The sequence below is a fragment of the Ochotona curzoniae genome, unplaced genomic scaffold (assembly GCF_017591425.1).
Source record: "Ochotona curzoniae isolate NIBS_2020 unplaced genomic scaffold, NIBS_Ocur_1.0 contig_64, whole genome shotgun sequence".
NCBI lineage: Eukaryota > Metazoa > Chordata > Mammalia > Lagomorpha > Ochotonidae > Ochotona > Ochotona curzoniae.
In genome coordinates this window covers 43,603,895-43,625,418 of record NW_024466502.1, presented here as the reverse complement: position 1 = coordinate 43,625,418, position 21,524 = coordinate 43,603,895, and the positions used below count along the sequence as shown (strand labels likewise).

At 42.5% G+C, this 21,524-nt stretch overlaps 1 protein-coding gene across 3 annotated transcripts in view; it reads right to left on the bottom strand.

The window, feature by feature from the left end:
• Nucleotides 1-21,524, bottom strand: part of LRCH1 (leucine rich repeats and calponin homology domain containing 1) — a 184,930-nt gene that overhangs the window by 60,440 nt on the left and 102,966 nt on the right. For all 3 annotated transcript variants that reach the window (XM_040991405.1, XM_040991403.1, XM_040991404.1), the window contains exons 3-5: nucleotides 15,518-15,644; nucleotides 4,684-4,789; nucleotides 709-845 (exon numbers count right to left, since the gene is read on the bottom strand). In XM_040991405.1, coding sequence (XP_040847339.1) covers nucleotides 709-845; nucleotides 4,684-4,789; nucleotides 15,518-15,644 — 370 coding nt within the window. The remainder of the gene's footprint in view (nucleotides 1-708; nucleotides 846-4,683; nucleotides 4,790-15,517; nucleotides 15,645-21,524) is intronic.

The following is a 21,524-nucleotide window of genomic DNA, read 5'->3' as shown; positions in this document are numbered from 1 at the left end:
AACATCTCCAAAACATTGAAGAATTTGAGAGAATAATTTCTCCAAATCCCACTCTGAATAGAAAAACCATGCATAATCAATTTCTAATTTTTCTTTAACTATAAAATTCTAGTAAAAACAGATCTCAGTGCTAATTGTATAAGAAGTATAAACATCATATAACTAACCTAATAACACTTTCAGCAGAAAAGATAACAGAAATGTAACCATTTTGAAAGTCACAGGAAAATAAGAGCTTAAAAACAACTGGAGATTACAAAGTTGTGGAATTACTGCAAAAGAAGACAAACTTTAAATAAAAAATTCCACTCATCTGAAAGCATATGACCTTCTTGTTATCTTTATGTAGCTTAATATTTGAGCATGTAGCCTGACTTCACACAATCAATATTCATATTTTAAGATGTTTAAACTCCATTTTCTAGGTAACTTTCAAATCAGGAATTTTTGCTATTTTAGTAAGCTGCAAGTTACATTGAAAAGTTTCAAAGGTGGGTACCAATGATCAACTGGCAGACACAGAATGCCAGGGCTGGAGCCATCAGAAGGGCGAGCCACACATGCGCCAAAGGAGTCGCTGCAGCAGAAGGCAACTTCTGGTGGTTGGATTCACCCCAGCTTCCCATTTAGTAGGAGTATTCATCAGCAGGGCTGCTGACACGTACCACTCCCAGCACTTCCCCAGGGGCTGGCGCAGGACGCCCTCACCTGTGCAGGAGGCGATTGCAAAGGGTTGTTTTCGAGCAGCAACACCTGCAGCTGCTTCATCTCCCGAAAGCAGATTGGAATCACCAGCACTTTGTTGCAGGAAAAGTCAAACTTGACCAAGGGAAGGTCTACTAGCTCTAAAAGAATTGTTATAAGACAAAACAACAATAATAAAACTTAGAGGGCCATAAAATTAACTCACCAACATTCAACGATTAGTTTCTGTTGACCAGGAAAAATGTCATTAAGCTGTGCAAGAAGGAAACATGGTGTGTGTATCTGGTACTTCACCCAAGGAGGGAAAGATCTTTCACTAGGAGCCTAGAAACTGTAAACTGTTTTGAGCTCTGGTATGAGTTGGCAGCACTTGACATTACTTTTTCTCCCCAGCAAAAGATTCACTCATGTCATCTTGCACAAGGCATGTTTACGCTTTAACTGCAAACCGTTTCCAAGTAGCATTTGTGAGCACATGAACAATATGCTAATTACAGAATATGTTTTTCCATTCGATGTCTCTGGGCTGGCACAATCTCAGCACTAGTTATATAGGACCAATGTTTGTGATTTTTTTCCCCTCAATTGCATTTAAAAATATGTTATTTGATTCAGAATTTTCTGATGGGTGCTGCCTTTCTGATGTGTTGGGACTTGATTCTGTTCGATTTAAGAAGTCTTCTGCAGCACTAAGGAGACAGATGTTATATTTAGCTTAAAATCCCCACCCAGTGGCACAGTAAACACTCAGTCATCTCAAGCATTCAAACCGACACTGGCAGCTGCCAGACACAAAGTCAAATACATTCCACACAGCACAGAGCTTCGCCGCCATCTGAGGTGACAAGGCACCAAGGTCTTTGTGAGAGAGGTGACAGGAGGCAGGATCACTTCAGAATGGGAGCCTCATCACTCAGGATGAGATGTGTGAAGGAAGGAGAGGTGCAGCTTTGAAATACATCAGAACTGCCCTGTAGAAGTAGAGCAAGGCCTAGATAAAGAGGCCGCAAAGGCAGGAACCTGGAGCAGGGACCCACACTGTCTTCCCTGCTCTGACCTCAGGCTGTCACATTCAGCTCCCAAGATTTCCAATCCTACCAACAGACTCTCCTAGCCTGAATGTCTTCTCTGGGTGCCTCAGGGACTGTCTTTCTCTCATACATAAGCAAAGTGTCCTCAAGATAAGGGGTAAGGGAACCAAAATTCCAGAAGGAGGCATAAGAGCTTTACTTCCAATAGCTCCAAACTCAGGTCCACAATGGTGGGCTGTGCAGGGAAAACTCAAGAAGTCTGGTTTTCGTTTTGTTTTGTTAAAAGAAAAACAAAAACAGACCCCTGTGCCTGAAACTTCAAAGCTCCAGGCATTTTTTTGGTCAAATAATCAGCATTTCAAAAATTGCTCTGAGGAGGCCATTACTCAAATCCAACCCGTCCTCCAGTCACAGGCTGAGATTTGCCTTGGGCATACCAGCCAGTGGGGCCACTTTTGAAAAAAGGCTATTAAGTTACTGGAAAAAGCAGGAGTGTGTCTGTAGGTGTGGGAATTAGGAAGGGGGAAGGTCAGCTTCCCTGTCTCTTCCTCACATGTGCCTGAAACAGGGCTAGGCATTAATGGATAACACTACCAGAGGAATACCTTATTGTAACACCAGCCCATGCAAACCTGTCTTGGAGATGGCCAATCTCACTCAGATTAGGCTGGCTAATCAGTGGGAAAACTGAACTAGATTCCAATTCTTTAGCGATTCTTTGTTACCAACAACGAAGACTTGGAACCAAGGCTCAAGGGCTGGGTTCATGGAAGACATAACGGGAGGTAGCTTAGAGGTAAATAAAACAAGGAACGGTTGGATAATGACTATTTTCCTTCCTCTCAGGCCCAGTTTGGAACACAATTATCATCACAGTGTAGCAAAATAAGAACCAGACAGTTTCACAACAACAAAGTGGGGGAGAAAATGATAAGCCTGCAGAGACAACACAGAAAATGTCAATGAAACGAAACACAAGGGGGAATAAGAGGGGGAAAGAAAACAAACCCGACTTCCCCTCTCTCTATTGCAAAGAAGGGTAAGGATGGCTATTTTATTTCTCTGTTTATTCAAAATAGGCTCTCCTCACCCCAGCAGCTGCAGTGAAACTACTACTATACCGATATGGGTAATTAGGCCACAGAGTTTTTCTGTTTTTTTTTTTTCTTCCCCTCCTCAAATTGAAAGCATATGAGAACTGGTACCCAGAAAGGAAAAACATGTAAGTAAATATGTAAAATCTTTCAATTGGCTGAGAGCCTTATCAATGCTCCTTTGTGTCAACAGAGCTCTCCAGAAGGAAGCAAAATGACATTTGATATTTGGGAAATTATTTTAAAAAAATATTTTCCAGTAAACTGAAATTTCAGCTTGCAGTGCATTTTAAATGATCAGCACTGAAAAAAAAATAATTATGGAAACCAGATTTGTAATTAATCTTTCCAGGGAAAGGAATGCCTTTAAGATAGATGAGTCAGGGAAGGTGAAAGAAATGAAAACCTAGGGTTTACAGGTGCTCCATTCTTCCTGCACATTTCTGAATGATTACAGGCAACTCCAGGATGATTAATTTTCCCCTTGGAAAAATGAGAGCTCAATTAGTTGTGATCTGTTTATAATGTTCAACTTGGAAACTTGAATTTAAAGTCCTCTCATATCGGGAAAGGTGATCTGTGTATATATTTGCTGTTCATGAGAATTTCTCTTTGTACTTGCTTCAACCAAAAAAAAAGTTATATATATTCTGGGGGAAAAAATGGGATTCTGCAGTGAAAGAGTGAAAAAAAATCAATATTCTTATGCTGAGTCACCTCATGTAATACATCGATGTGGAAACTGCTACTGCTTCTACTTCTTTAAAATGCCAGTCAGCAGGAGGAGGAAAGAGCACAGGCAGGACTAAAGTATGTCACATCTCATGAAGTTGTCTCCTGTTCTTGAGCTCCATTTTCTTGTTTGGCATTGCGGAAGCACTTCCAGCCACAGGTCAAGATAAAGAAGATAATAAATGTCAGGCAGCTCTCAAACAGCTGCATACAAGGCAGATCACCCACATGTGAACACATTCAAATAGACGCTTTTGCTTTGAGGTATGTTTGTGAAAATATATGCTTGAAATTGGGTATGGCTAGAATCCCCCAGTGGAAAGCCACATGATCTTTGTTAAACAGAGTGTGTTCAGAAGAAATCACGTGGTGAGCTGCTGCCCATCAACGTATTCCTGATTCAGGTCCACATGCTTAGGTGAAAATCAGCTGCTACAATCTACAAACCCGTAAGCTCCTCATGATAAACATTTTCTGAACAAAATGCATCTTGTTACTGGCAACCCACATACAGCATCACAGGGACACATGAGAGAGTCTGATGGCTGGGACAACAGGGCTGTGTAGAAGTCTTAAGCTGCAGTACTGCAGGATATTACTGTATTTGGAGACCCTGTCTTGAAAGGGGAAAAGAAATTAAAATTACATCACTGGGGTGGGCCCTGGTCCACCGGTGTCTTTCAAAGAAGAGAGGAGGAGACACACACACACTGAGGGAAGACCACAGAACACAGAAAGATGTCCATCTACATGCCAAGGAAAGGGGTCTCCAAAGGAACCATCCTGCCAACACCTGGATCTCAGATTTCAGCGCTCAACACAGAGGGAAAACACACTACTGTGGCTTCAGCTGCCAAGCCAGTGGACCCCTTACAGCTGACCCGGCATCCTAACGCATTCACCCACATCCCAGCATTATACAGAAGGGAGTGATTCTGTTGCTGTGGCCCTAGATGGAAATTTGCATTTGGACATCACGTTTTTGTTTTCTGCACGGGAAAATTCTCACGAATATTAATAGGCTAATACCCACGTGACAAGATTTACCTTCTTCATAAGAGTAAAACAGAAACAAAGTTTCCCATTTCTTTCATTTCCACCCTACCCCTCTTTTCTTTTACCTGGCGGCAAAACTTTCAGATAATTTCTTCTGACATTCAGTTCTCGTAGAGACTTCAATTGACCTATTTGCTGGGGCAATGCTGTGATCTCATTGCAGCTGACATCCTGTTTCAAAATCAAAGCAAAAAGTAATATAATGTGTTCTTGTAGAATTGAAGTTTTCAGACAACCACAGGGCACACTTCGAGATGAGACTAGCAAGTACCACCCAGCTCAGGGAAGAAGAAAAGTTCACATCTTCAGACATCCAGACGCAACACAGAAAACCATGAGCAGCATTCCAGAGCTGCTTCTGCCACTTACACATGCCTCAGCCCTGCTCAGTTCTCACAGCAAACCCATGAGGCAGTATTATTTAGCTTGGACTTTGCAGATCAGAAAGACAAAGCTCAGGAACCCAAGGTGTGCTAGCATCACAGCTAACACAAGAAACAAATGACCAGCATGCTGCTGAGTGTCTCTCCCATGGAGCCACTAAGCAGAAAACCACAGGCATCTTGTCTCACTGAACTGTCACACTGTACCAGAGCCACCTCTATTTCCAAGGAAGTGGCTTAATACCATGTAGCTAACTACTTTCTTGAGTATTTGAGAAATATGCAGGTATTGGTGCCTTGCTTAAGAAAGCCAAGATTAACACGCTCTTCATCCTTCATTCAAACTACTTCCTGACATATGCAAAACGGAGGCCATGGTATGTATAATCATACATGTTTTTTTATTATCTCCCCAAATCCAATTGCTCCTCTTGGCTCATGAGCTGTGCCCTACTCTCCACTCCCCATTTCCAGCAACTGCTTAAGTCTAGACCACAGACTGGTTTCCATACCCCAGTCTCCTCCAGAGATCCATGCTTCACCAAGCTGCCTGAAAGCAAAGGCCCTAGTATCAGCGTTTTCAGGAACCCCTCGGCAACTGAAGAATAAAACCCAAACTGAGCAAACAGCATGTTTGTGATGTCCCATTCTACCGAATGCCTTCCTTTGCCTCCTACACTCAATGCCACATGACAGCCACTTCCCTTCTTGGTGGGTGCCAAGTGACTGGTCTGGCTCTCTGCCAGATTCACCAGTACCCAATATTGCCCTCTCGTCCTATCTCCTCTATTTTGAGACTGCATTCAAATCTTAACCTCCTTTTTACAATCTACTACATTTCTTCTACGTCTCCCACTCTGATTCCTTCAACTAGAGAGACTGCTTTGCGATCTTACAGAGTATAAAGGCATCTCAAGCAGTTCACAGAAAATGGAATTCAGAGACAAACTGTGAAATCCACATATAGTTTTTCTCATAATACAAACTTTTTGAAGACCCTGGTGTGTCACTCGAATGCTCTCACTTATGTCTGCCTTCCCACTTAAACCTATAGACTCCTGAATGGAAAGGACTCTATCTTGCCCCCTACATCCTCCTGGTGCCGAGTGCTTGGTCTAAAGTAAGGGATAAACACAAGTTGGGTGAAACTTGTGTAATACAATTCTGTGGCCCCTTCTGCCTGCTAGCTAGGACTCTAAAATGCTCTACTGCACACCTAAACCCTGCTTTGGTCCCACTTAGTAACAGAGAAGCAAAGATGGACCTTAATCAGGAATGCCCCGAGCGTAGTCAGGTCTGTAAGCATCATACCTCTTCTCAATCTGCAATGCTGACTGACCTTTTCACCTAAGGAGCTGCAAAGCTCATGTCAGTATCATTTCACATTGGTTCAGATGAGGGGAACTCAACATTAGCCCAGAGCCATCCATGCACAGCACAATGGGATGTGCAGGGGACCCACCAAAATGCTGTGTTCTTGAGTGTTCAATGCATTCCACTGGCTGGAGGGGAGCAACATGGCTGCTGCTGCAAGGGACAAAGCCACCGTCGAGATGGCTGAATGAATGTAGTGTCGCAAACCCACCCTACGCTTCTGTACTTGACTGTGTGGTGAGAAGTGGGGGGCAGAGCAGGATAGATTATAAACACACCATGTTTTGATGGTATTACTTCGCAGAGGCTGTTGCTGCATTCATAACTCTAACTCCAGAAAAGTCAGACTGAATTTGAAGCAAAGCATAGCAAATGTTTAAAACTAAAACATGATAATGATGACAACAGTCTCACAAAAACATCTGCAGAGAAAGAAATGTCCAAGGAAGTCGTTATGGGATTAAGATATTTGTGCCATCACTCCCAGCCCCTTACTCTCCCCTTCGGATTTATTTCCACGTGTGCTGTGCCAACAGTGAAATGCCATCTTTCTGCAAATACTGAAGCATTTTATCTGAAAGAGAAGACAATAACCAAATCCTTTCAATGAAAGCTCTCCTTCCTTTTTCTTAACCATTTTACAAAAAGCAGGTGGGACTAGTCTGCCTCACACAAATGGAACACTAATAAACACTAGAAATGCATGAAATGAGCTCATTCCATTGGATTCATAAACCAGGAAATTCACTTGGGGAAGGCAAGTTTTGGGCAAGGATCGGTGTAATTTATTTTCCATCTCCAGAAAGAATTCCTGTTGCTCACATCTAAATAGCACTAGAACAATGATGAAAAACCTCACATTTTAAAATAGAAACTGACAATATTTTGAAGTTCCAGATTCAAGTTTTTAGTAAAATCTGTCTAATAACAGAGGATGGGGATAAACACAATGGTAATATTCATATGCTCTACTTAGGCACATTACCAGGATTCAATCTTCCATGATGGAACTCAGTGTGATTCCTTTTAAAAATTTATCTGAGGGCCCGGCACAGAGGCCTAACAGCTAAAGTCCTCACCTTGAACAAGCCGGGATCTCATATGGGCACTGGTTCTAATCCTGGCAGCTCCACTTCCCATCCAGCTTCTTGCTTGTGGCCTGGGAAAGCAGTCGAGGATGGCCCAAAGTCTTGGGACCCTGCACCCACATGGGAGACCTGGAGGAAGTTCCTGGCTCCTGGCTTCAGATCAGCACAGCACCAGCCACTGTGGTCACTTGGAGCGTGAATCACTGGACGGAAGATCTTCCTCTCTGTGTCTCCTCCTCTCTGTATATCTGACTTTGTATTAAAAATAAATAAATAAATAAATCTTAAAAAAAATTTTATCTATGAAATGCTGAGACAGCCACAGACACAAAGAAATCTTCCATCCACTGGTTCATCTGCAAAACGCTGGAATCAGGGAGGACTGTGCCATGCCAATCCCAGTAACGGGGAAGCCAATCCAGGTACTCAACGTGGGTGACAACTTTAGCCATTATTGCTGCTGCCCAGACAGTGCCATATCAGGAAGCTGGAATCAAAAGGGGAATTGGGACTCAAACCTAGGCACTAGGATACTCAGTACAGACTCCCCAAGCAGTATCCTTGTCCATGCACCAAATGCTTGCCCTGACTCCATTGCTATAGTGAACTATATTCACTTTGTTCTCTGCTGATCATTCCTGAGTTGTTCATGAGCCCAAGGCATGGTGCTTTCTGAAAACGAAGGCAATTTTCTCCAACATACATTTCTAACATGACGGTTTTCTCAAAGAAACTCTATCCCTCCCCCTGCCCCCAACTATTTTTAACTACTTAATTACTAGTAGGAAAATGTCTATACAATTTACTCTACATAGAAAACTTCACACAATGAATAAAGCAACTTTCCTCAGAATACAAGACATCTGTAGACAATTATGAACACACAGTTCAATTGTCCATTCACATTCTGAAGGGTATATGGTGAAGGTCAAATTATTTCTATACTTCTGTGCGCTGTTGTCAGTTACTTCCCTGACCTGAGAAAATAATGGGAGGAAAACACCCAGATGGATCTGGAATACCAGCAAGATAAAGACTGTTCACAATTGTACAGGCAAACACTGTAGAAGATAGTGCAAACCTCTATTTCCCACAAGTCATTGGCTGCGGCCAAATTTAAAGAGGTTAGGAATTTCATTTCAAAAAGAAAATCCCAGGTGGGGTATTGTGGCCCAGTGGCTAAAGTCTTCGCCTTGAACACACCAGGATCCTATACGGGTGCTGGTTCTAATCCTGGCAGCTCCACTTCCCATCCAGCTCCCTGCTTGTGGCCTGGGAAAGCAGGTGAGGATGGCCTGCACCTGTGGGGGAGACCTGCAGGAAGTTCCTGGCTCCTGGCTTCAGACAGGTGCAGCACCGGCCGTTGTGGTCACTTGGGGAGTGAATCAGTGAATAGAAGATCTTCCTCTCTGTCTCTACTCCTCTCTACACATCTGACTTTGCAATAAAAATAAAATAAATCGTTAAATAAATGAATAAATAAAAAGAAAATCCCAGACCCAGTGTGGTAGCCTAGCAGCTAAAGTCCTCACCTTCGACACGTCAGGATTCCATATGGGTGCGAATTCTAACCCCAGCAGCCCCATTTCCCATCCAGCTTCCTGCTTGTGGCCTGGGAAAGCAGGCGGGGACAGCCCAAAGCCTTGGGACCTTGCACCCACGTGGAAGACCCTGAAGAGGCTGTGGGCTCCTGGTTTCAGATCTGTGCAGCTCTGACAGTTGTGGTCGCTTAGGGCGTGAATCATTAGACAGATATCTGCCTTTCTGCCTCTCTTCCTCTCTGTATATCTGACTCTAATACATACATACATACATACATAAATTAATTAATTAAAAAAAAATAAAATCCCATGGCAACTGTATCTTAGTTAGTCAAAGGATGAGGAAGAAGAAAGAAGTGAGAACTATCTAGTGTTCCAGGATAAGTTATTTCAGTTTTGAAAGCATGCAATCAATATTCCTTGATATCAGCAGATACGAAGATAAAGTGTGATTTTTTTTGGAATTATTTAAGATTATATTTAGAAAAGTAAATATTAACATAAACAACACTAACACCTTACATACAACTGGTCAGAATTTATAAGGTTGTCAATTTCAGATATGGTTTCTTCTTAGAACAGAAAATTAATTCCTTCTGTATTTTTTATTAGCCATAAGCTGTGTCTCAGAGAATAACCACTGCAAGCCTCAGTGAAATCAAATTACCACATATTTAGTATCTATAGTAAACATTTACTGACCTTCTTATGATACAAACACAAATCTAATTATAATAATATAAATTCTCAAGCTGAAGTTCATGGGGAACCAGCAGGTCTCATTTTGTGATTTAGATAACAAAAACCAATTCTGAGTATGATTTAAAATATACCTATTTCCCACGAGTTGAATCATTATGTTTTTAAGGAATCAAAAGAACAAAGGGAATTGGGTTTCTCTTCTCATCATAACAGTCTCCAATACATACTGGAAAAGAATATATTCTTAAATGTTAGTTGCTACCTTAACTTCAGAATGCACCAATGACAAGAACAGAATGCATCAAAGTGAATTCTGAGATTATAGTGTAATAATCACATATAGTGTAATAGTCACATTCAGAAAATGATATTGTCCAAAAAACTTGAAGTGATTCGTTTGCTTTCAAGTTTTTAAAGTAGTGATATGAAACAAGCAAGCAAGCAAACAACAAAACAATATAAATCTTGATCACAGAAAAAGTCCAGTGTGACCAGGCCACACCATACACCTGCAGGTGTATTCTCAAAAGTGATTTTGCTGTTAAGCCAGGATTTCAAAAACTCAATGTGCTGATGCTATGGTTTAACACACATTTTTTGGACTATGTCACCTTTATTTAGTAAAAGGAAACACAATTATTTGAATAGGAAATGTAAGCCTTGAACCCTTTCCCACCATTATGCAACCATGCCTTTTTATACAACACATGGTGTATCTTTTAAAAGCAAAGGTTTTACCCTCTCTGTGGCTATGCTAAAATAACAGAGTGCAATAACCAATTCAAATTGTCTTTCAATGCCAGGAAAACTTATTTACTATATCAGAAATAATACATCTTTATTGAAATGTAGATAAATTTAACACAGTAATTTTTATTTCTTAGTAACTTAAAAAAAACCTTTATAATGTCTGAATTCAGAATATTTTTTTTAACAGAAAAGTCAGGATGTTCACTTAAACTTGATATTTCCTCAAGCTCTGACATGATACATGAGCATCCAGTTTAACACCAGTGTTTTCCCCAGCAGAACTCCACATCACTGCTGCCCCTCACATACTGCTCTTCACAAACAAACAAACACACAAAAACAGTAGAAAGGACCTGGAGCAAGCCTTGGGTCTCCAGTTGTCCTGCAGGAACCAAAGAGGTCAGGCAGCACCTCCTAAGGTCACAAATGGACACACAAGTATGGCAAACTTGTGTATTTATGACCCTAGGAAACCTACCTCACAGACTGGAATGCCGCCCATAAAAGAAATACAGAAGGGATTTCCCCCAAGAAGCCACTCAATGCATCATGTGTCTATAACCAATCCTTGAGTCCAAACTCTCCATACACCCAATGCTTTGGTGAAAAGAAAAAACAGAACCAAACAATGCAATTTCCACATGCTTATCGCCAGAGCTACATCTTGAGATGGTTCTGGTTGCACAAGCAGGTCTCAGTGTTAACTCTGACAGGAAGGTTAAGAGCTAGAGGGCGCAAAGGGCAAGGGAAGACTGACTTAACAAAATCCTAACACAACACAGACCATTTGAGCCCACCATGCCGCCATATACACAGAATCTGTGGGCAATCGTACCAGGCCTCTGCCCTGCTGCCTGTGGGCATGGCCTAAAGTTTACTTCCCTATGGCCTGAGCCACAGCTTTCAGGCCTACACCTTGAGTGTGACCTCCAACATGGCTAGAAGGTCAAGAGGAATACGCATGGAACATGACCTCTGACATGACTGGAAGATCAAGGGAAATAGACGTGTCATACAGCCAACTACAATGTCTTTGGTGGGGGCTGGGGAGTCTGCTAGAAGACTCCCTCCTTCCCGCCACTTTCTTACACTGTAAACTTTGTAACCTGTGCATAATAAAGCAGACATTCCTCACCAGCTTCTCTCCGGTGCTTCTTACGGCCAAAGAGCACCAACACCTCACCCTCGGTGATCTGGGGCCTGCTGGCAGGCCAGAACCCACAGAATCAACAGGGAAACTTCTAGGACTCTGGTAAACGCCTATCGAAGGCTCTTCATCTTACTGTGCTCTAACATAGTGTTGATCTTCACAGCTGTCTGGTTACGTGCAGCATGCGGCACTTATTCAGTTTCTTCCACCACATAGACCTCTCCTTTCTGGCATGACCTCACAGCATAAGAATCACATTTTTCATACATTAACAAGGTTTTATTGAATTGAATGAGGTTTAGCCCGTGCAAGAGATGTCTACAGTCGTCATACCTTACTGTTGGTTCCACAGTATGGAAACTTTCCGGAAGATGTGCCCACCCCTGGGTGATATGCACTGAGACCATTCAGCATGCTGAGGCCAGAAAGTTACAGATTAATAGGAAGGATCATAGAGGGGCCAGCTCCAGAAAGCTAAGATTCTGTTAAATTCTCCTGCACCTACAAATACACCTGGCCACTTCTGTTCATTCAAGAGGAGCATGGGGACTCACTTTCAGGGTAGTAAAGATACTTTCTGGGGGCCTATCGCAGTAGCCTAGCAGCTAAAGTCCTTGCCTTGCACACGCCGGTATCCCCATATGGGCACTGGATCTAATCCCAGCAGCCCCGCTTCCCATCCAGCTCCCTGCTTGTGGCCTGGGAAAGTAGTCTAGGAAGGCCTAAAGCCTTGGGACCCTGCACCCGTGTGGGAGACCCAGAAGAGGCCCGTGGCTTCAGATTGGTGTAATTCCAGCTGTTGTGGTCACTTAGGAAGTGAATCATCAGATGGAAGATCTTCCTCTTTGTCTCTCCTCTCTGTATATCTGACTTTGCAATAAAAATAAATATTTTTTAAAAAAAGATGATTCCTGGAATGCCCACAACCCACATTCCAGGGCCTACATTTGACTTAAGGTGACCCTCCCCAGTTCAGCTTGCTACTAAGGCATATTTCAGAGGGCAGAGGTGCTGATTCAGGTGACTGGGTCCAGACCAGCCATCTGGAAGACTTCAACGGAGCTCCCAGCTCCTGACAATGACCAGGACCAGTCCCAAGCTATTGCAGGCTTTGGGGGGGATGACCCAGCAGCTGGGAGGTCCATCTTCAAAACAAATTTTAAAAAACAAAAAAGGATGTTTCAGTAGGCTTTTTTGTTTTTTGTTTTAAGATTTCAAAACCTGGGGCCCGGAGTGATGGCGCAGTGGTTAAGGTCCTCGCCTTGCACGCCCAGGATCCCATAGGGGCACTGGTTCTAATCCCAGCAGCCCTGCTTCCCATCCAGCTCCCTGCCTGTGGCCTGGAAGGCAGTTGAGGATGGCCCAAAGCTTTGGGACCCTGCACCCGCGTGGGAGACCCGGAAGAGGCTCCTGGCTTCGGATTAGCTCAGCTCCAGCCATAGCTGGAGGAGTCAATGACTGGATAAGAGTGCTTTGTGTGTTGCTTGATTCTTAGATATCCATGGTATAATTGAAAAGATAGCCTATTATGTTCCAACTGCAGTTACTTTCAAATGCAGGAAAATACAACTGCTTTCCTCAACATTACTAAGGTGTTTTTATGTTTTACACAAATGTTGACCCTGAAATGTTTGTTCACATTTTGGAAAAGACAAAGTTTCCAATTTAACTGTGGAAACCACAAGTATAATCATAAAAAAAATTAAAGAAAAAACTTTTTCCAAAATAGTTAACAAGCATGCTTTAAGCCTAATACTAATAAGTGGAGAGATTTTATCAGCACTCAAGCACTTGGAACTCCCAAGGTTGTTGGCTTTTTTTTTTTTTATTTTTTTTAAACAAGTTGGTGATGTGTGACAACACAGCAGCCTCTCACTGCAATTCCAGAATTACTTTAGATTCTCTAGGGGATTGCTTTTCCCCTAACCGACTGCTTAAAATAATCTGACATGGTTACCTATGGGAACACTATTTTAAGTAAAAAGATAAAAAAGATAAGTAAGAATGGATGGAAACTAATCTTTTTTTAGTCTGTGACCTTAAACAAGGCCAATGACTCCTTGTGGTTAAATAACATCAACTTTCTAAATCTTCACCCACTTCATAAACAAATGCTGTGACCAATACCATGCTTGTTCAACTACAGGGGGCAGCAGAATAGAAACAGCTGCCACAATCAGCCAGGGAGCCACCAGCCATGAGTGGCTAGGGAGCTCCGAGGTGTGGTCAGTCCGATGGCTGATGTGCTAACAGCATAAAATGCAACATTGGATTTCAAAGACTTAGAGCAGAAAAAAAAAGAAGCAAAAGAAATTCTTTCAATTTTTTTTTACTTTGTGTACATGTTGAAGTAATAATAATTGGCTGTTTGTGATGAAATATTATTCAAGCCAATCTCACTTTTTATTTTTTAAAATATGGCTACTAGAACATTTAAAGCCCCACTTGCTGCTTGTATTACACATACTTTCGTTGGACAGTGCGGGGAGATAACATTTCTGTTTATTTCACAACTTAGCCAGAACAGGGTGATCTTCCATATGCTGCTCATGGCCATTCTGTGCCCTGGATTTCTTGATGTGGAAAAGATCAGAGCTTTGACTACACACCTTTTACAGGAGCCCTTACAGTGGAGGAAAATCACAGGCACTGAGAGCTAGCAGTGCTGGAATTAAGATGCAGGGCAACTCTTGCCACAGCTGGGCTGGGGATAGGGTGCCTTAAAAAGCTTGGGTGTCCCTTAGGCCACCCTGGAGTCACATGTTCTGAGTACCCAATCAGAGCAGCTGCTCTTTCTGCTCCTGAGCAAACTCCACACCTGCATCATCTGGTCAGCAGAGCCACAGCTTCTCATACAGCGACAGGTATCCCGAAGACACCATGCCCACAGTCAAATGACAACCTGGAAATGTCAGGTCCTAGGAAACGTGACACACACACACTTTTGGAACTGCGTCTGCTGGGCAAAGCCCAGACTGTCAGCTGAGTGTCTCCACTCACAGTCTCCATCACACATGTCCTGCACACAACTGCATCTCTGGGATACTTAGAGGGTGGAGAGTCCCCAAGGGTTCAAGTGTTGGAAACTACGTCCTAGGTGTGCTGCACTTTAGAGGACTTTTTAAAGAGTTGCAGCCTCGTGGGTGGCTGTGAGGTTCTTGGGAATCCCTGTTTGTTCCTGACATAGTGGACTGTCATGAAAACACAAGCCCAGTGAGCTTCCTGGCTTCCTGTGTGGCCACGTGATGCTCTCTTCTCCCATATGTTCCCACTCTAGTGGCACTGGCTGCCATGATGTGCTGTTAGCCGAGGCCTTCACCAGAGGCCAAACAGATGTTGCTATCTGAGCTTGGGATTTCAGCCAATAGAATTGAGAGCAAGAGGTGCTATGGTGTAGCAAGCTAATCCTCTGTCTGAAGCAAATGGCAGTGCTCATGTGTAGAGCTGGACCATGTCCCAGTTGCTCCACTTGCAATCCAGCCTCCTATGAATGGCCTAGCAAATCAAGAGAGCTCAAGGTCTTGGGATCTGGCATGCATTTGGGAGACCAAAACAAAGCTCCTGGCTCCCAGCTTTGGACCAGCCTAGCTCTGGCTGTTGTGACCATTTAGGAAGTGAACCAGCAGATGAAAATCTCTCTTACTCTCCCTTTCTCTCTCTCTGTAATCCTTCAAAGTAAAATAAATAAATAAATAAATAAATAAATAAATAAATCTTCAGAAAGAAACTTTGAACAAATACATTTCTTTTTTCTTTTTATATTGAGTACCCAATGTCAAGCATTTTCTAACAGCAATGGGAAACACACTAACACAGGGTCACCCTGGTCAAGCTGTTGTCATCTTTAGGGAAACCCAAGAGGCAATGATCAAACAGCAAATCAAAACAGCATCTTAAAAACAGCAACATACCAACTCCATTAACTGTTTGAGCTGACCTATCTCTTCTGGGAGTGATCCAAGCTTGTTGTTACTTGCGATTAAGACTTTGAGAGGCAGACCACACAGGCAGGCAGGCAGGGCAGACAGCTGATTTCGACTGCAAAGACAAGACAACAAGAACACATGTAAACAGCAAGGCCACTTCTTGTGTCTGTGAATGGGTTATCAACCAGAAGAAAAAAATAGAGACCCAAGATGACATCTTACAAGTATTAAAAAAGCCAATACATTTCCTGTATGTGTCATCACTCAAAGCCCAAAGTGTGGACATGATGAAGTGTAATTGAGAAACAAGAAAGGGATGGGCAGTTCTGAGGGAGACAGCTACCCCCAACACCAGGAATGCCATGAGGCCCAGCTGGCCAAAGCCAGGGCCAGAAGCAATGGAAAGCTGGCACCCACTGACTGCTCTCGCCCGACCATGTGTACGGAAACTAAGCTGAAGCTGAAGCTACCACCAGCATGAAGGCATCATGCAGTGGGGATGGCCACTGTGGCACACAAAACCGCCAGGCTGACTTCCACTTTGTCACAGCTTCCTTTGGTTAGAACAAGAACTGCTGCAAGGCTGTTGTGATGCCTGTGAGAAAGCTGAAGTAAGAGAAGAAGTCAGACTGGCCTTCCAACACAGCAAATCTGAGCTGGAAAGATTTGGCCAAGAAGTCTGAGTTGGGCCTGCTGTAAGGAGACTCCAGCAGTGGAGCGCTGAGCCTTCTATGAGCCAGGCTTACTTCTCTGAGAGTTGGAAAAACAATGATTCAATGAACTCTATGAATCACCCATATTTACATTCAGCCATTTATTTCATGTTCCGCCCCTTCTTTTCTGTTACCAAGCAAGAAGACAGATGGCTCTGGATGTCCTTGACTTTCTTTACTGACACTCTGCTTGATGAAGCCACACAGCACATCCACACACTGGTCATGTTATTACAACTATCTGACCCTTCCTCCCTATGTCTGTGCACACATGCATAAGGTTTCAAAGGTTAACTCCTGCTTTGTGCATTTATTGACATACATACAGCTGCAGCTGCAGGGGGTGGAGGAGACAGAATCGAAATACACAAAAACGTTACCAGTAATCATTTTGAGATATGAGCACCAGGCATTGTTTTTATTTTCTCTTTATTATCTTGCAAAGGTTTCTGAAGTTCTTACAAGAGTTAATACTAATCGGGAAAAGAATCCATTATAAGAAGAAAAACCCAACTTAAGTTGGATGTGTGTTCCTGGGTGCTTCTTATTGTTCAAACCCACCAAGATGAATGCAGAGGACAGGCACAATGTTTGGTACGCATGTTGTACTTCAATTAACAGTTTTACTTTCCCTGCCCTCCCCTTCACCCATGTGGAGGGCAGGAATCCACTGAGCCAAAGTGCATCTTAACTGATGGGCTCAGAAAAAGCAGGTGCTGTGCTGTGCAAAGAACCTTTCTAATCTGGGCACTTCCTTGTCAACACCCTGATTATCACTCCAGCTCCAGGCACCCAATGTCCAGGTAACTAGGCTTAGGCAAGACGGCCTTATGTTTTTCCATGGTCCGGATCTGTATTAAAAAAAAAAAAAAAAAAAAAAGCTATTTCCAGAAAGCAGCAGCTATAGATGAGCTTTTTCCAGCTGGGTCCAGCAGAGGGAGGGAAGACACAGAACCTTGTTGGTGTTTCAAGGACTGGTGGTTTGGCTCTTCCCTCCCTTCGTGCGCAGGCAAAGGGCAGACAGAAGGCGGTTAAAGGCTTCCCACTGCCACCCTGTCCTGGTCACCGGGAGTGATATATATATATAGAGAGAGAGAGAGACTGCAAATAGAAATATTAGTAAGATAATTCTCTGACTGACTTTGGATTTACACTTTTACACTTAAGATTTACTTTTATGGGAACAAAGATCAGTATTTTCAGAAATTTCTGTATTCCCATTTTCTGCAGAATTAACTATCACAGGTTGAAACTGCTCCTAGGTAATCAAGACAGTAAGAGTTAAATTAGTCCCAGTCTTGTAACCATGATGCAGGCATATAGTCAGGTTAGGCAGACACAGCACTGAAAGGCTTCTTTACTTATTTGTTCATCTGCAAAGTAGAGAAACAGAGCATGGAGACAGTCCATTCCCACATGGCCTCAACAGCCAGGTTGGGGTCAGACTCACTCTGTTCTCCCTTTGCACTCTGATTTGGGATGCTGGCATCTTAACCACCATTCCAACTCCTTGCACAGGACTTCAAGTTGTGAAAAGACATTACTGCTCTTCGGGGTACATGAGTGATTGTGCTGACACTGGGTTTATTCTCACTGGAATTCTTCCAGCATGGGTACTAACTTAAAACATACAATGTATGCTTGTGAAAATAATGGCTATATCTTTGATGAGAGTGAATTCTTTTTCCATTAAAAACCACAGATGGGCCCAGCGTGGTGGTCTAGCAGCTAAAGTCCTTGCTTTGAACGTGCCAGGTCCCAGATGGGTGCTGGTTCTAACCCCAGCAGCTCCACTTCCCATCCAGCTCCCTGCTTGTGGCCTGGGAAAGCAGTTGAGGATGGCCCAAAGCTTTGGGACCCTGCACCTGTGTGGGAGACCTGGAGGAGGTTCCTGGCTCCTGGCTTCAGATTGGTGCAGCACCAGCCATTGCAGTCACTTGGGCAGTGACCCATCAGATGGAAGATCTTCCTCTCTGTCTCTCCCCATCTCTGTTTATCTGACTTTCCAATAAAAATAAATAAATCTTACAAAAAACCCCACAGATGACATAGCCTTTATATGCCCCAAATATTTCTTTTATACTGAACTAATCACCTGCAGATTTAATAATTCCAGGATGTCAAGAACTCAGCGATAGGATAGCATGCCCTAGACCCGAGGCACATTTCCTCTATTTCATTCATCTGTTCCCCAGCCTCTGCTTCACATATTTTATCACAGGATGTTCCTGTATTACTTGTAATTTCCCCAATTGAAAAAGGAAATACACATGCACACAAAAACCCATTAGCTTCCAAGCAAATATTTGTAAAGCAGAGGAAAGCTGCACTCCCTTTAATCCTGTACCCACTAAGACCCCATCAGCAGCCTTGGCTTTGGGAAACCACTCATCTGGCAGCAATTTTATCCTGCAAACAAGTGCCTCAGGCTGCAGGCCTCCGTGCTATAAACAGTCCCTCACAGAAAGAATGTTTAAAATAAGGTAAATTGATGGCCAACATTAAGTTTTCCAACCTACCAAAATTCAATCGTGCTTTCTCTCACTATTACTGAAAAAGCAAATCTGTAAGGAAAAAAGGTAGAAACTACAGACTGAGTGAAGATGCTGAGAGACTTTTCCTTTGCCCGCTGCAAAGCTGTGCCTGCCTGTTTCCTGACACTGTACTTGTCTCGTCTTGGTAGAAGATTGAACAGGGAGGAAAAAAACAAGGGAAGGCAGTAGGCTTTCCATGGACACATGCTTTCTGCTAATGCGTTTCCAAGCTTTTAAATCAAATGACTCTCGGCTGGATTTGTTTATTACCTCATTTCAGGATGAAATAATCTAAACATTTCTGGCAGCCTAAATTTGCAGGATAAATTTTTCTTGGCTTCAAATAAAAGTCCCTCATTTAATTCCTAAATTAAAGAATTCACAAGCCAAGACACTTTTTATGGTTTAACATTTTAAGCCTCATATTTTAACACATTATGGCTCTGGCACTAACTCATGTCCATATTTCCAGACTCAATTACAGTATTGCTATTAGTTATTACTGGTTTCTTCAAAAGGTTATTTTTCTAAAAATATGTCATTATAAACATATCATATATTTTATAAGCAATTTTATTATGAGGGCATACTTTTATTATTAGGGCAAGATTTCAGTCTATTGGATTATACTTTTTATTTTTAGTGCATGGTTTCAATGAATAACAAAACACAGAACTCACTCAGGAAACCACTGATGAGGCCATTTCTGTAATAGACTGACCTACTCCATCAACCTCTTGGTGTGAAGGAAAGGTCACCTATTGTAGAATCAGAAGACCTGCAGAATTCAAATCCTATCCTGGCCACAAAGCAACTCTATTACTTTAAATAAATTATTCAATCTCTCTAGTTTCATTTGCTAAAAAACTCAGATAGTAAGATCTAACTAACATGAGTTTATGGTTGCAAAAGTGCGCAAATACCACCTCCATATACAAAAATTAGATGATACTCAATGTCTAACATAGGCAGGCAGAGGGGAGGTGTTCTTCAGAACACAGAGATATTTAGCTTAATTTTATTTAGTAATTTTATTTATTGTATTTATAATTGTTAAATTTTTAGCCACTTTAAAAACAGGATTTCATGCTACACTTGTTGAAGATATATCAGATAAGTAGGCGGAATTAGAAAATTCTAGAACAAACCCACTACCTATTTTTTGCAAAGGTTTATTTGTTTGTTCATTTAATTATTTATTCATTGATCTAGTCATTTTAAAGACAGACTTACAGAAGAGATCTTCCGCCCAAGTAGTCATAATGACAGGAGCTGGGACAAGCTGAAACCAGGAGCAGAGTCTCCCAATGGACAGCATGGGCCCAGGTACTTGGGCCATTTTACAGCCCTTTCCCTGATGCATTAGCAAGGGGCTGGTGTGGTGGCACAGCTGGGTTCTTCTGCCTGCTGTGCCAGCATCCCATATGGGCACCGGCTGAAGACCTAGCTGCTTCACTTCCAAGCCAGCTCCCTGCTTATGGCCTGAAAAAAAGCGGGGGAGAATGGACCAAGGCCTCGGGTCTCTCTGCCTACAAGGGAAACCCAGAAGTTCCTGGCTCCTGATCGGCTCAGCTGTGTCATAGTGAGCATCTGGGGAATGACCCAGTGAATAGAAGATCACTCTCTCTGTCTTTCAAGTGAAAATCTTAAAAAAAAAAAAAGGGGGGGGGGAAAGAAAAGAAAGGAAAGGAGGAAAGGAAAGGAACGCAGCAGCCAGAACTATGACTAGTACTCATGGAATGAAGCATTGCAGGTAGCAGCTTAACCCACTGGGTTACAGCACTGGCTCTTAAATATCTATTTCCAATCAGAATAATCAAGACTCAGCACATAACCCCTTAGATTACATTTTCCTTCTGTCTTCTTGAATTCTAGCGCCCTTCCACTTCTCTGAGTATACACACATAACCTGTAACTCCCACCCCTATTTACTAATTGGTTTTCAAACAGGAATAGCGATAATGATGTGGAATAACTAATCATCACAAAATTGTTGTGAAAATGCCACAGGGAACAGAAAAAAAAGACAGAATACTCTACAGTGAGTCTCAGCAAAGGAAGGAACTGCCTACTACTAAGCAATTATGATTTGTTTAATATATGTTTTAAAGAGTTTATTTGTATTCAAAAAATACTCTTTGCAGACAGAGGGAGAGACAGAGATATCTTCCATCCAGTGGGTCACTCCCCAGTTAGCCACAATAATTGGAGATGAGCCAATTTGAAGCCAGGAGCTTCTTCTAGGTGTCCCACTCAAGTACAGGGGCCAAAGGTCTTGAGTATTTCTCCACCACTTTCCTAGACCATAAGCAAGGAGCTGGATGGGAAATGGAGCAGCTGGAACTAGAACCAGTGTCCATAAGAGATGCTGGCTCCCACAGACAGAGGATTAGCCCGTTGAGCCAAAATGCAGGTTCCTGTTTGGTAATATTGTCTTGGCTTGCTACTTAACTTACAGAAAAACAGCAGCTACTTTACTTTATGTGAATGAATTTCCCTGTTCACCTTTCAGTTAAAAAAAAAAAAGCCAGGTGACTGCTTCCTGTTTTGCATGTGACACCTGATTGTTGCTGGCCTTCACACACGCAGCACTGAAACAATATACACACAGAACCATTTCCTTTTTCTTGTTTGTTCTGTTATGAAAAGAAAAATCTACCATGCCAAAATGTCTCACTCTGTTTTCCTGATACCCAAGTACTTCCCTTTCATTGCCACCCCACCCTTCATTCCGGCCATCATTCT